Raw genomic sequence first — 13924 nt, forward strand, 5'->3', positions numbered from 1 at the left:
AAATCAAAACATATAAGCCAAACTGTGTGTTAGATATGTATAAGATATATATGTATATATGCTTCATAGATTTTATACATATCCATCAATTTTTTAACTAAAAAAATAGAAAATAAGATCTTTTTTTGGAAAATTCCCTTAGGAATAAAACTGAAGATAACCCTTTAGAATATATTCCACAAAATTTCCCAAATCACTGTGGTAATGGTAAACTTGAACAGAAAAGTTGGAATATCCGACCTCCGTCATACATATTTTGGAATGATTCTAAAGTTGTTTAAGTTGTGATATCATTAAAATTAGACCATCTCCGTCGTAAAAAAAGTATATATATCTTAGCTAGTAAAACAAGATTACAAACTTAAAATTAAAATGTTTGAATCATAAATCACTTAATCCTCAGCTCAGGTAGATGTGAAATGGCCAAGTAATAATTCATTTTCTTCTAGCACTTGATTCACAGACTTAATTGTCTTTTATTCTGATTTGACATGACTACATTTTATATGCCTTTAATAATGGTGTGGGTACATGTTCAAACACATATGTGCATTAAAATCACTTTTGATATATCCTTAAAACCCTACTTTTGATGTATACACATACATACGTGTATAAAACAAGAGAGTGCTATTATATCTACTTATACTACTACCTTTAATCGAGTAGTGAAGAACAGCCCTTGCAAACTAAAAATCAAAGGTAATACTATAACTAGTTTGATAGAAACCTCACATTAATCTATTTTACTAATCATTTATTTCATTTATGTTTTTTCTATAACATTTGTAAGAACAATGTATATGTAAAAATAATATTTATAAGTTTAATTTTCAAAATCTAATTGTTACCAAATAAGATTATAGTTTTCCATTGATATGAAACTACTCCCATCTAACCTTCAACCTTTAGAAAAAAAAAGGTTTATTTGTTGTGGTTATCTGTTTCAAAATTCATACCAATTATAAATACATTTTTGTTTGTTTTTTTCTTTTTAGAATTTGGGTTAAGAAAAAAAATTCCTCTCTAACTGAAAACAAACCCACTCAAATATTTCTGAAGAAAGAAGGGGCTCTTGGGTCCTAAGAACCTTTTGTAAATTACAAAATTGATTCTTGGCTTAAAAAAGAAGGAAGAAAAAAGGTTAAAATTTTATGTGAAGGAACAATATGAATTGAAAATTCAATATTCTATCTTGACTGTTATAGAAATATTCCAAATATTAATCCAAGCCATCTACATTTAAAATAGACTTGAAGTAATTTTATCATATGATCCCACAACATTCAAGGGGATATAAGTGAGTTGTCTAGTTATACATTAAATTATGTGCTATATTAATAATAATAAAAAAAATATATAGTTCTAAAGGCCATTTAAACAATCGTAATTAAACATGGTGCAATTGACATTAAAAAGTTGGATCCAATATTTTATATATTGTTGGAAAAACTAACCAATTCTAATTTATTGTTTACGTGGTTCTCACTTCAATATGGTTTAATAACTAAAAATTAGATAATTGTGTATTAAAGTATGAATTGGAATTTAAATACTTTAAACAATAAATAAATGAGCTTTATAATAATTATAATAATAATAATAGTAATAATAAACAAATTAAATCCTACTTGTGGGGCAAAATGTCCTAAAAGTTAGGTCTCAAAACAGAGTTTGAAGTTTCTTTGGAGTTCTAAATTGCCCCATGTGGGATTTATTCTATTATAAAATACCTTTGAGAAGAAATAATTAATTCAAAGAAAATACCAACAAATTGGGTAAAAGTCATTGTTAAATTTTCAATTTAAGAAATCATTCAAATCATATAATATTTCATTTGGCAAGTTTCTAAAACTTTACAAACCTTCAATTGGTGATTAATTAGATAAATTAAAAACAGAGTGTAGATTGATTAGGTTTAGGCAGGTAATTATTTCCAATTTAACAATTAATATCCAAAACTTCATTCAACTAATTGTCAAATCATACTTACCTTACCTCATGTCCAAAATTTTGTAAATTAGTCTCAATTTTGCGTTAAAAAATAACATTAATTAACCTCAACCTAAAACCAAACATGTAATCAAAGTATAAAAACAAACATCTAATTTAATCTAATTTAATTAAATTGCCTGTTTTAGTTTATAAAACTTTTAAATTCTTGTTTATTTTTGGATGCAATTTTGGTAATTTTCGAGGGTAAGGTGAACCAAGTTGTAAGGGGTGTGTGCATGAACCACAACATTAATTTAATTTAGGAGGAAAATAAAGAATAGTGTACCAATTTCTCTACATCTATACCTACCTGTTTTGATATTCGACTTTAATATTAGATTGGAAAATAAGATTCTAATTTACATTATTTAATTAAAATCTAATAACACACATTTTTCAACTCAATCAATATGACTTCTTTTTTTTATTTATTATTCTAATTATTTTTCCTCTTTTTTAATTTAATTTATAGGGCTATCTTGTTTTATATAATTATTAAATCCATGAAAGTGACTATTTATATTTGTGGCAAATTGTTTTATATTTGTCTCAAAAGTATCTATTCCACCTACGATTGCTTCAAAACAAAAATATATATATAATATATATCTTTTTTGTTTTTTGTTTTTGATCTTTCAAATAGATTTAAATTAAATATATAAATCAGCTTTCATTTAATTTAGTTGATAAAATATATATTGCAAAATCAAGCCTGTTCTTAATTGATATATAATATTATTTATTAGCAATCAACGTACTTCTAATTTGAATTTTCACACTACTTATTGGTATAAAAAATAGAAAAAAAAGTTGGTGAAAGAAAAGAGAGAAGAAATGAATATTTTGTATTAATTTAAATATATCAAATCAGTGCTAAAATAATAATAATAAAAAGAAAAAAAATCTAACCTTATGAAAATAACTAAAAAATAATAATAAAATTAAGTTACGATAATCTCTTATCTCAAATATTTTTAAAAAGTATATAACTATTTTAAAATTGATGGATTGAAATGATTAGATTAAAATAGTAAAAATTAACTTATTAGTGTTAACGTTTCTTTGTAATCTCTAACTAGCTATAAGTTTTTATCCAATAGTTATGGAATGATAATGATATTCAAAGACTTTTTTTTTTTTTCAAAATGAAGATTATAATATATATTATTTTAAAGTTCCTAGCCACACAAATTAAAATATCAACATTTTATTGTTTATAATAAAATAGAAATGAAAAATTGTGAATATCTACTCATCAAAACAAACCCATTTTATTTGATAAAAACTCCAATAAGTGATTGATCCCAAAATTATTGAGGGTTGAAATGAAAATTGGTGAGGAGAAAATGAATGAATACAAAATTGTGAATCCAACTTTTGGCTTGCAACCCGCTTATCTCAACTTCATTCATTTCCTCAATATCATAAACAAAAGAAAGAATAACAATAATCCCAACTTCATCGCAATTTGAAGAAATTGATCCTCTAATTATTAAGGCAATAAAGATAACTTTATTATAAATATTGTAATAGATGTTCATTACTTAGTGTTAGTGTCCATTATTATGTGTAATTTCCGTTCGCATTCAAAACTTTTGTAATGTGTCTTGAAGATACCAATTTTTGGTGGCCATATAATCTAATTCATACTTGTCAAATTATCTATAAATATTTATATTTGATGGGTTTTGTGAGAGATATTTATTGGTAAATTTTTCAATTAAATGGAAGGAAGTGAAAGTTTTTTAGATTTTCTATTTTCTTAATTTATTAATTATTATTATTTGATTGCTAGGGATAAGAGTGGTCAGATTACCAACTCAATAAACTTACCATTTTGGGAACAAGACCGAAGACCGAGTGGAGAGCTTGAAATACATAATTATAAAAAGCATCAATTTTAATTATCTAAACAAATATATATATATATATATATATACGAAAAAATGTTTAATATTTAGTATAATTTACATAAATGTAACAAAAACGCAAAAACATTTAATGTCCGTGTAACAAAAAAATAAAATCTCATGAAACAAGTAAAATATTTTCATAATTTTCAAATTTGCTATTGAATATTGTGGACAATTCGTCACTTCTCTTTCTTCTTCTTCCTTGTGATTTATTCATCTTCTCTCCTAGATTTCTTATCTCATCTTCCAAATTTTCTTTATTTTATTTTTAAACGATTTATTCTTATGTTAGAATCTCCTATTTCATCTTTACCATTTTCGGCAAGATTTTATGAAGCTACTTCATCTTTCTTATATTCGAGAATATCAAGATTGTTTAAATATCATTTTAAACATGATCTAATTGATCGTTTACGATTTTTAACATGATCGTTTACCATGGTCAACACGAGAGTACATCGAGCTCGTGAAGGGCGCTTTATGGGCAATTTTTTAAATCACCCATACATATATGTTACCTACGTATGTATATAGAATCCTAATTCGTGTGTACTTTTCTTTTGTAGCAATGGTCTGTGTTAGATTTCATAGATCCAACACTTATTCGATTTGTTAAGCATCAAATGCTCACCACCTGAAAGGAGTTCAGGGAGCAGAACCATTGTCATATAAGAAGTTCAGTGATCCTGAACTGGCACTTGCAAACTCACCCCCAAATTGAAGAATCGTATGGAAGATCAGCACTTCCTATGCGACCACTACCTTACTCAACAATTTTAGGTGATTTAGAACTTTTAATGTTCTCAAACAGTAGTCCATTTTTTCTTTTGTAACATTTTTTTATTGTTTGCATGTAGGAGCAATCAATGATGAATAAGGTTGCTAGAGCGAAGCTACTCTACAACCACAGTAGTAGCGGTAAGTCATTTCTAAAACGACAACACGATCTCTTTGAATAATGGGCTCACCTAGTCGATCGTGTCGAGTTGTTTAAGGAAACACATGCTCGGGGTGGTTAGTTCGTTTCGCCGATGGGTGCAGATGCTCATGTAAGTTAATGCGATACTTTTGTCTTCTTATGTACATACATTTAATTTGATTGTTTTACTTAATTAATAAACTTGTTATTGCAGAATCAAATGTTGGAACTCCAGTCTCAGCCCACCCCATAGAGTTTTCAACTACTCTTTGGGGATGAGATATGCCATACAGCCTTGGGTAGATGATCAAACTACTCAAAAGGTCTTGGTTGGAGCTCTAGGTCAAAGAGTCCCAACACATTGCTGGTAGTTTTTCGTCTACATTCCATGAGCGAGAGATACACGCTAGGAAGGTTACTGAGCTAAAAGCTCGATAGAAGAAGAAAGTAACTAGAGGCAAGAAGAAAATGCTTACCAGATGGAAGAAATGAAGAAGATGATTGAAAAACTCACTTGAGCAGCGAGATGACCTTGATTTCATTAATGTACGTAATTTTTAACTTTTACGTTATTTAATTTCTTATTGGTGATATATATTTAAACTTAATTTCGTGTTATTGTAGATTCGAAGGCATGGAAAAACTGCATCCACATTGCTTAGATTATGTTTTTAGTTTTCATTATTTATGTACTTTCCGAACTACAGACGTGTATTTTTGAATTAATTTTAATATAAATTCGATTTGATATTTTATTAATTTTATGTTGACTGTTTTTAGAATATGAATTAAATTTCAATTGTATTCAATCCCAATAGTAACAAGAAAAATTAAATAATAAAATAATAAAATATTATAAGAAGGTTTTCCGAACGTCAATCAAACTATATTGTCAACACTCTGACCCGATGGCAACATTAGCTTGTTGTCGACATGTTGACCTTGTCAGCAAAGCATGCGTTAGGCAAAACCCTTTGCCTACACCATCTCGATTGTGCGTCAATGTTTCCTTTCATGACGTGGCACTCACAACTTCCTCCCCAATGTGCGTTTCTATGTTAGCATAGCCATTTTCGACGTTTTTTTTTAGACAAGCATGTATTTGCGGCAGAATCCCTACTTCTTGTAGTGTTGACATAAGTGGCAGTCCAGTTGCATACTGGGTACACGACTTCCATGCTAAGTCGTGTATCTGATCCTTGACTTAATTTAATCATGTACTGAGCACACGAATATACCACCTATTTTTTATATAATACTTTTACTACAAGCTACTTTTGAGAATAGTTATTTAAATAACACTATTTTAAAAAAAAAAAGGATTTAAGGATTGAATGCACCCATAAGGTCCCATATTTCTTATTTCACTGTGTTCAACTTTATATGTTCCTTTATTTGTAACTATAAGAGAATTTCTATTATTTGTATTAACAACTTTAGGAGGAATGTCTTCACGTAGTGCTAAATGATTTAATAACTATGTTTGTAGTTTTAGAGAGTTTCTAGTTTACGCTCCTACCTATTATTTGGATCTACCGAAAAAAGATGTACGATTTAATAAGACTACTATGAAATATTTACTCAAGGGTCTAAACAAACTAGTGTAAAATGACAAATGGGTTCATTTGAACCAATTTTCCACCTTGTATGTTCTTGACTCGAGACCGACTTACGTCTCCACTAGTTATATTTTTTTGCAAATCTCTAACTCATCTTCCTCTATGTTTGATTGATTCAAGAATTTTTTTAAGAAAAGTATATTCAAGTTTGCCATATTCATACATCAATGTGGTTTCGCACATGGTAAGTTATTTTTACTTAAAAAGTTTGTTAGCATCTTCGCTCTTGATTGATTTTAAATATTGAAACCTAAGTGAGCTTGCATCACATTAGTGTACACAACTCTTTCATTTTTGTAGGTCATTTTCATTTAAGACTATTTCATCCTTGAATCGTGTCTTATTTTAAATTACGTCATTTTTTGTTTCTCTTCTCTACAAACTTTTCTTAACTGAATTTGGTTGTCCATGGTTAACAATAAATTTAAATACTCTGATTTGAGTAATTAATGGTCAAAATGATATGAGCTATTGTTGTATAATAATTAATAATAAAAACTTCTCTTCTTTTTTTACATTGATATCAACTAATTATTTATATATATAAAGTCCTAAAAAGACATCCTATAAACTAAAGTAGGTTAAATTAATATGTGTAGCAACAAGGCTTTTTATTCTATAGTTTTTTCCCCCTTTCTTTATTTTTCTTTCTGTCCTTTTGCAATATTAGATTTGTTAGGAGAAAAGGAATGACAACTGCTTATTATCATTTAGTTAGCAAGTTGAGATTTGGATGTCACTCTAATTTTGGGACCTATCAATTGCCCACCATAAATTCAATTCCCAACTATATATATATATAAATCTTACCCACTTAAAATTTCTATCGTTTAGAGAAAAAAAAAAAAAAACCACTTAAGGAGGTTTGAATCTTTAAATTAAAATATTGTCATTAAAAGTTATTTTGGTAAGACTATCAACTATTAACTAAAATGAAATAAGTTTGAAAGCATAGTATTTTAGTTTAAAATTAATCTTTTAATTCTTATTACATTTTAATAGGTGATTAACTAAGGTCACAAACTCATTTAAGTGTTTTTTTTTTTTTTTTTTGCACAATTATTTGTTAAAACCTTAGTCAAATTCTCAAATTAAAAATTAGTTATGTAAGATGTTTTAATCTTTTTTGTTTTGGAGTTTTGTCAAATGGAAAAATAAAATAGTAATTGATAAATATTGAAAAAGAAAAGTTGGAGAAAATATATATGTCGGCAAGCAGCTTTCTCTACTTTAAAATATTACCAAATTAAAAAAAAAAATCCAATTTTTTTATTATTATTATGAACAGAAAAGAAAAGCCCCCTTTTTTAAAAGTTAAATTCAATGAACTTTACAACATTGACTCAATCATGATGAATAATGATAATTTATATAATTATGAGAGACCATTTTGTTGTCTCAATTAAAAGCCATATATATATATATATACACATATGCTATTTCCTTTCCATACAAATAAGACATAAATTTCAAATATCTGGTTTGTTTTTATATGCATTTTCTTTTGTCATTTTATTTATCTCAACAACCTCATTTAATCTTGTGTAGTCAATAATATACCTCTACACCACTTGAGTTAAATCAAATTATTTTAGTTTAGTTAAATCTCATCCCATGAAAAAGAAAAGAAAAAAACTTTTCTTCAGTTGGAAAATATTGATTTTATGTTAAAAGTGAGTTAAAAAGTTGTGAAAGGCGCAATTGTTGAATTTTCATTTAAAAAGTCAATAATTTTGAAATAAAATTTAAATACTAGAAGTAAATTTGTAACATTTTTAGCTAAAAAGTATAAATTAAATTCAAAATATTAATAAGGCATAAAATATAATATTAATTAAATTAGTATATATAATAATATTTATAAAAATTAAAAATATAGCAAAAAGAAATGATGAGAAATAAAAAGTTTATTTTTACAAATGTTTAAAAATATTACTGTATATTTTAAAAGCAATGCACAGGAATTTTGTACTTTTGTATTTAAAAAAAATGATGAAAAGAAGTTGTGGCGAAGGGCAACACGTGGGCCAAGGGAAGCCCATCTTTTGTTAAAGTCGAAGATGGCCGGCTACATCTAGGTCGGCCCGTCCAATGCTTTTTTTGTTTTTTCAATTGCAAACCTAACCATTACAACTAAACTAATTGTAAATATAACAATGTAAAAAAATTATAAATACACTACCGTTAGTATCGAATATGGAAAAATAAACTAAAATATTTACATATTATTGTCTATTAGTTTATCTTGGTCTATACTATTTTGGACTAATCATACCTACATTGTCATATTTCATTGGAATGGTAAGTATTTTTAAAAGTTTTGTTATTTAAAAGTAATTATAAGTCTTACAAAAGTTACCTATGGCCATGGCTATTACAACTACCTAGCCTTTTCTTTTTCCCTTAAAGCATTCCAATAAAATAATAAATGGTCAATTTAGTCCATGCCTACCTGTATTAGATTATAAAACATGCTAAACAACTCTTTAAACCTTATACCTTAGCTGATTACATGCACTAAAGTGATAAATCCTATTGAGTTTTAATGTCACAATAAGTGATCATTTGTCTAATAAGAACATGTCTCCCTCGATAACTTGGCTAGAAATGTCCTAACACGTACTGTCAACTAATACAATTACACGTTTATAACTAATTTCGAACAACAAACCATGTACTAAAAGACTTTTAAAATATCACCTTCAAGTCAAAGTAGGTAAGATTAAGTAATGCTTAGATCGAAAGGAATTCTAGGCACTAGCAACTTAATGCACCTCCCAAATGGAAAAAAAATGATAGGTCATATGATCTTAACTCGCAACTTAATCTCAATTTTGTCATCGTCGAGCTCAATATTTCCAAAAATAAAATAATATCTAGAAGGATATTAACTAAACTCCAAGAAAAATCACACATATTTAAGGGATTTAAATTAAACCCATGGTTGAATAAATTATTCAAAATTGATCAAAATTATTTTAGTCTCTATCCGCTAAAATAATCAACATTTGGTTCTTTCAATGTTTCCGATGCCTCCACCTTCTAGTAATCAACTGTAACAACGACCTCTAATAGCTAACTCTAACAAAAATACTACCTCTATCGTCCAATTTTGGTGATAAAACACCTTTAACTACTACCATCCATTGCTAGAGACAACCTATGTGACTAAGTTTGAAGTATGATATCAGGCATGTTTATATTTACTTGAAAAAAAATATTGTTCAAAATGTCATCTTCATTTAAACACTTAATCTAAATGATTTAAAATAGAAACACTATGTGTTTGAAAACTCTATCTCAAAAGTGTTTTTTACATACAAGTTTGTTTAATTTATTACATACTAAAAGTGTTTTCATGAGTGTCAGATTACACTACTACTAAAACAACATTACTTGACGCCTGCAGTTTTGATATACTTGATAGTTTTAATAAAAACTTTGAAGTAAAATAAAAAAACGTCGAGAATAGCGAAAAAGTGAAAAAATACATAATTTTTCAATTTTCTTTTCAGTACGTGACAAGTTAAAAATGTCAAGTTTATATTTATTTAATTGGCATCTTGTAAAGGTCAAGAGTTATCTATTTTCTCTGTAAAAAATTGTCCCCAAATTTTGTTTTCTTTTTTTCCTCCATTTTCCCCTAAATTTCCCATTTTTCCCTAAATTTCCCCTTTTTTCCAAATTTCTTAACAAATTCATTTTCCCACAACCCCTCTTCTTCATAGACGCGATACCAAACCTTTTGCACGATTTTTTCTTATGAACAAAACATTTATCCCCGAATCCTTCTGCATGATATTCTCTCGCCCAAGCAAGAACATGTATTGCAATTTCTTATTCGTTATGTTCATTTCCTAGTTGTTTCATCCATTTTTCAGTTATATATCTTGATGTCCCCTTTCGAATATGGCTGCAACCATCGATTCGTCTTCTCAAGAACATGGTTGATGCTAAATGAACAAAGAGACGAATAGAGAGATGTGTGATCAAAGAAAACAAACAAATTGGATTAGTGGTTTACAACGTGCGACTGTGCTAAGCGAATGGAGAGATGACCAGTCAGAGCAGACTTATAGCCTAGCAAAATGAACATACGGATTTGGACAAGATTGGTGGTTTACGACTCACGAACGAATAAAGAGACAATTTGGACAGGATCGAGACAAAGACAACGGAGAGATGGATCTAGAGGTCTACGACGCTCAAATGAACAAAGAGAAACACAAACAACGACGCCACCAACGAGCTTCGAGATGGAGAAGAGCTCCATTGACTGGTTTAGTGGTACATGGTTGACGACCAGGGGTGTTCAAAAAAACCGGTAATCTGATCAACCCGGCTTACCTAACCCAAATCGTAAGGGTCGGGTTGGGTTAGATTTTATTTTGGGTTGGGTTGGGTTAAGAAAGTGATAAAATAAAAAAAAAATGGGCCGGTTCGTCGGTTGGAAAAATAAGGGGTCGGATTGACCCAACCCGGCCCAATTAGAATATTTATATAACCTAGCCGTTTGTCGCTCCGTATCCTCCTCATCTTCTTCTTCAATCGTCCGCCCATCATACCTCCCTCCCTCTTTCATTTGTTTTTTTTCTTTCGTCTCCTCTCCTCACGTTCTTTTTCAATCATTTGCTTTCAACATCCGGTCTCCCTCCCTCTTTCATTTGTTTTTTTTCCTTTGTCCGCCACTCTCAACTACTACCCCCTTTCGTTTTTTTTTCCATCGTTAGCCACTCTCCACTCCCATCCCTCTTTCTTTTGTTTTTTCCTTCGTCTGTCCCTCCCATTTTAAAGATTCTTGCTGCCTCTCTAATCACTATTTGTCTCAGCCTCACAATAAGGTTAGTCAGCCATTTCCTATTTCATTTTTCTTTTTTTCCTTTGCCCGGCATCCTCCGTCAGTAGTCGGATGCCTCCCTTTCGTCGGCCTCCCTCCCATTTAATTTTTTTTTTCAACATCTCTAGTCACTGTTTCTCTCAACCTCACAAGTCACAATAATTAGTTTCTTTAATATCTATTAGTATTTGATTGTTAACTTCTGTTGGTAGCCATTTGTATGAATTGAACTATAATGCGTATTTGCTATAACATCTTTAGAACACTGAGGTAATTATTAATAAAAGTGCATATGCTTAGAAAAATTGGATGAAATTTATCTGATTTTATGATTCAATTAATGCTCAACTGCCTAATTTTATAGAATCAATATGCAATCAACATATTTAATGTCTTTATAATAAAGATCCTTAATTTTCATATAACAACCAACCCGTATTTCGGGTTGGGTTGGGTTGGGTTGGGTTGCTCTTGTATATTGGAACCGACAGGTTCCTTTTTCTATAACTCGGTTTATGTACATCCCTATTGACGACAAGGGAAATCTAGATTGAAGTTTTAGCATAATAATATTGTATTATTATTTCTTAATAATTTATTTTTGAATAGGCTAAATATGTTAAGCATGATTTCTAGTACACACCTTTTGCATACGATGGTTTATTGATTTTCATTATTTTATGGCAACATGACAAGTTTATGAAGAGGAAGTTGATGAGAAGTTCCCATCCATTGAAGTCAACTTTTCCAAACGTATGTTGATTTGATTGGTTTAAATCTGTAGAGCATGGTATAAAAAGCATTTTTGGATAACCATATTTCATGGTGAAAGTGAGTGTGTTTGACGATTATGTTACCCAGCTGCACAACTACTTCTGAGTGTGTTTTTGTGCGTTTTGTACTCTCTTACTTTATTTATGTTCGTTATTGTTGGACATCAAAATATGTGTAAGATAAATTATATAATTTTTCATTTGAAAATTAGAATAAAACAAATTCATGACGTGTAAAAAAAGCCAACTAGTCTTATATACTCGATGTTTATAAACAGTCAAGTATAGTTTTACTTGACGCTTAAAAACTGTCAGGTAAAACCATTTTATTCTTGACATAGGATTACTTGACACATTGAAAAACGTTGTTAAATAAACGAATACTTGACAGGTAAAAGACACCAAGTAAACCATTTATTTTTGGATTGGTCAAATTGACAATCCAAATAACCAAAATAAGATCTTCACCTCAACCCAACTCTTAAAATTTATTTATTTATTTTCTTTTGTTTCTTTGCATATATTCACTAATCTAGCCTTGAACGTGAGGGGAAAAAAATTAATAACTAAAATTTCTATAACATATTTGAATAACTAAAATTTCATAAAATTCAAATATTAGAAATCAAAATTCAACCTATCTATTACAAACTAATATATTTTAATAATATTAGAAATTTGGATAAAATGTAGATTAAGAAAATGTAACCCAACCTAATCAAAAATAAAAACCAATCTAACCAAATCCTTACAATTTAAATTTAAATAGAATATGAGTTATTTGAGTAGCTGTAAATGGTTAGAATTAAAAATTTCAAAATTTGAAAGCATGAATTGGAGAAATATTTTAGATGCATTGATCAGGACATCATAACCCTAAACTCATCAAAACTAAGAACACCATCACCATCAATATCAAATTTAGCAATCATGGCCGTACAATCTCTCAAACTTTTAGTCTCTCCCAATTTCCTCAGCATCCTCCTCAAACTCTCCGCCGTAATCAATCCCGACCCCTTCATTTCGTACATTTTAAAAGCTTCTCTAAGCTCCTTCACCCTCTCTTCCTCCCCTCCCCCGTCCACGAATCTCACGAAATCCTCCTCCTTCAGCTGCCCGTCTCCATCCGAGTCGAACTCCGCCACCGCCTCTTGCGCCTCTAACACCGATAGCTTCTCCCCCGACACCACCGCTATACACTCCCGTAGCTCGGATGGGGAAATTTTGCCATCTCCATCGGAATCAAAGTGCTCGAACACTCTCTTGTAGCACCGAGGCTTCTCCATTTTGGTGTACTGTTTTTGAAGACAGAAAAGAGGTGGGAGAAGTTAAAGAAGGAGAGATATGTTTGGAGAAAATATTATGAGAATTTTATATGAAGAAAAAAAGCGTGTTGAAGGAGTGTTTTGTGATCTATTATGTGTTGACCAATCAATTTTTGAAGAGTCGGCACCATGTTGGCCATCTATGTATACACTTTTTTTTTTTGTTTAAGAACATTATATCCCTCAACTATTTTAAAACAAGTTTAAGTAATCATTTTTTATTCTTCTACTTTCCTTTTTTTTTTTTGTTTTAATTACTATATTTCTAATAAATTATAAATTTAGTCTCTCCTCAATCCAAATTCACTAAATAATAATAAAGATAAATTTATAAAATTACTCCCAATATATATTAGCCATCACAATCGTTGTAACCATAGATTTTTATTGTAAAAATCCCTCAAACCAAATTGCCTTTTAAGACGACAAATGTTTCGTTCACATTATTACAATTTTGGAATTTGCTTCACCACAACCACGCTCTTACTTGGTATTACTACACCACCTTAACTTTTCACTTTTTTTCCATTTTATTTCTTGTTG

At 29.4% G+C, this 13924-nt stretch overlaps 1 protein-coding gene across 1 annotated transcript; it reads right to left on the reverse strand.

The window, feature by feature from the left end:
- Positions 1–12793: 12793 nt before the first annotated feature.
- Positions 12794–13408, reverse strand: LOC101207843 (putative calcium-binding protein CML19). The gene has a single exon (XM_004145666.3). The coding sequence runs from the start codon at positions 13340–13342 to the stop codon at positions 12917–12919; it is 426 nt and encodes a 141-aa protein (XP_004145714.1). The 5' UTR covers positions 13343–13408; the 3' UTR covers positions 12794–12916.
- Positions 13409–13924: the final 516 nt, after the last annotated feature.

This window comes from Cucumis sativus, chromosome 3 (genome assembly GCF_000004075.3).
Source record: "Cucumis sativus cultivar 9930 chromosome 3, Cucumber_9930_V3, whole genome shotgun sequence".
In the NCBI taxonomy this organism is placed as follows: Eukaryota; Viridiplantae; Streptophyta; class Magnoliopsida; order Cucurbitales; family Cucurbitaceae; genus Cucumis; species Cucumis sativus.

Coding starts and splice junctions, on each gene's coding strand:
- LOC101207843 (XM_004145666.3), bottom strand. CDS start 13,342: ATGGAGAAGCCTCGGTGCTACAAGAGAGTGTTCGAGCACTTTGATTCC.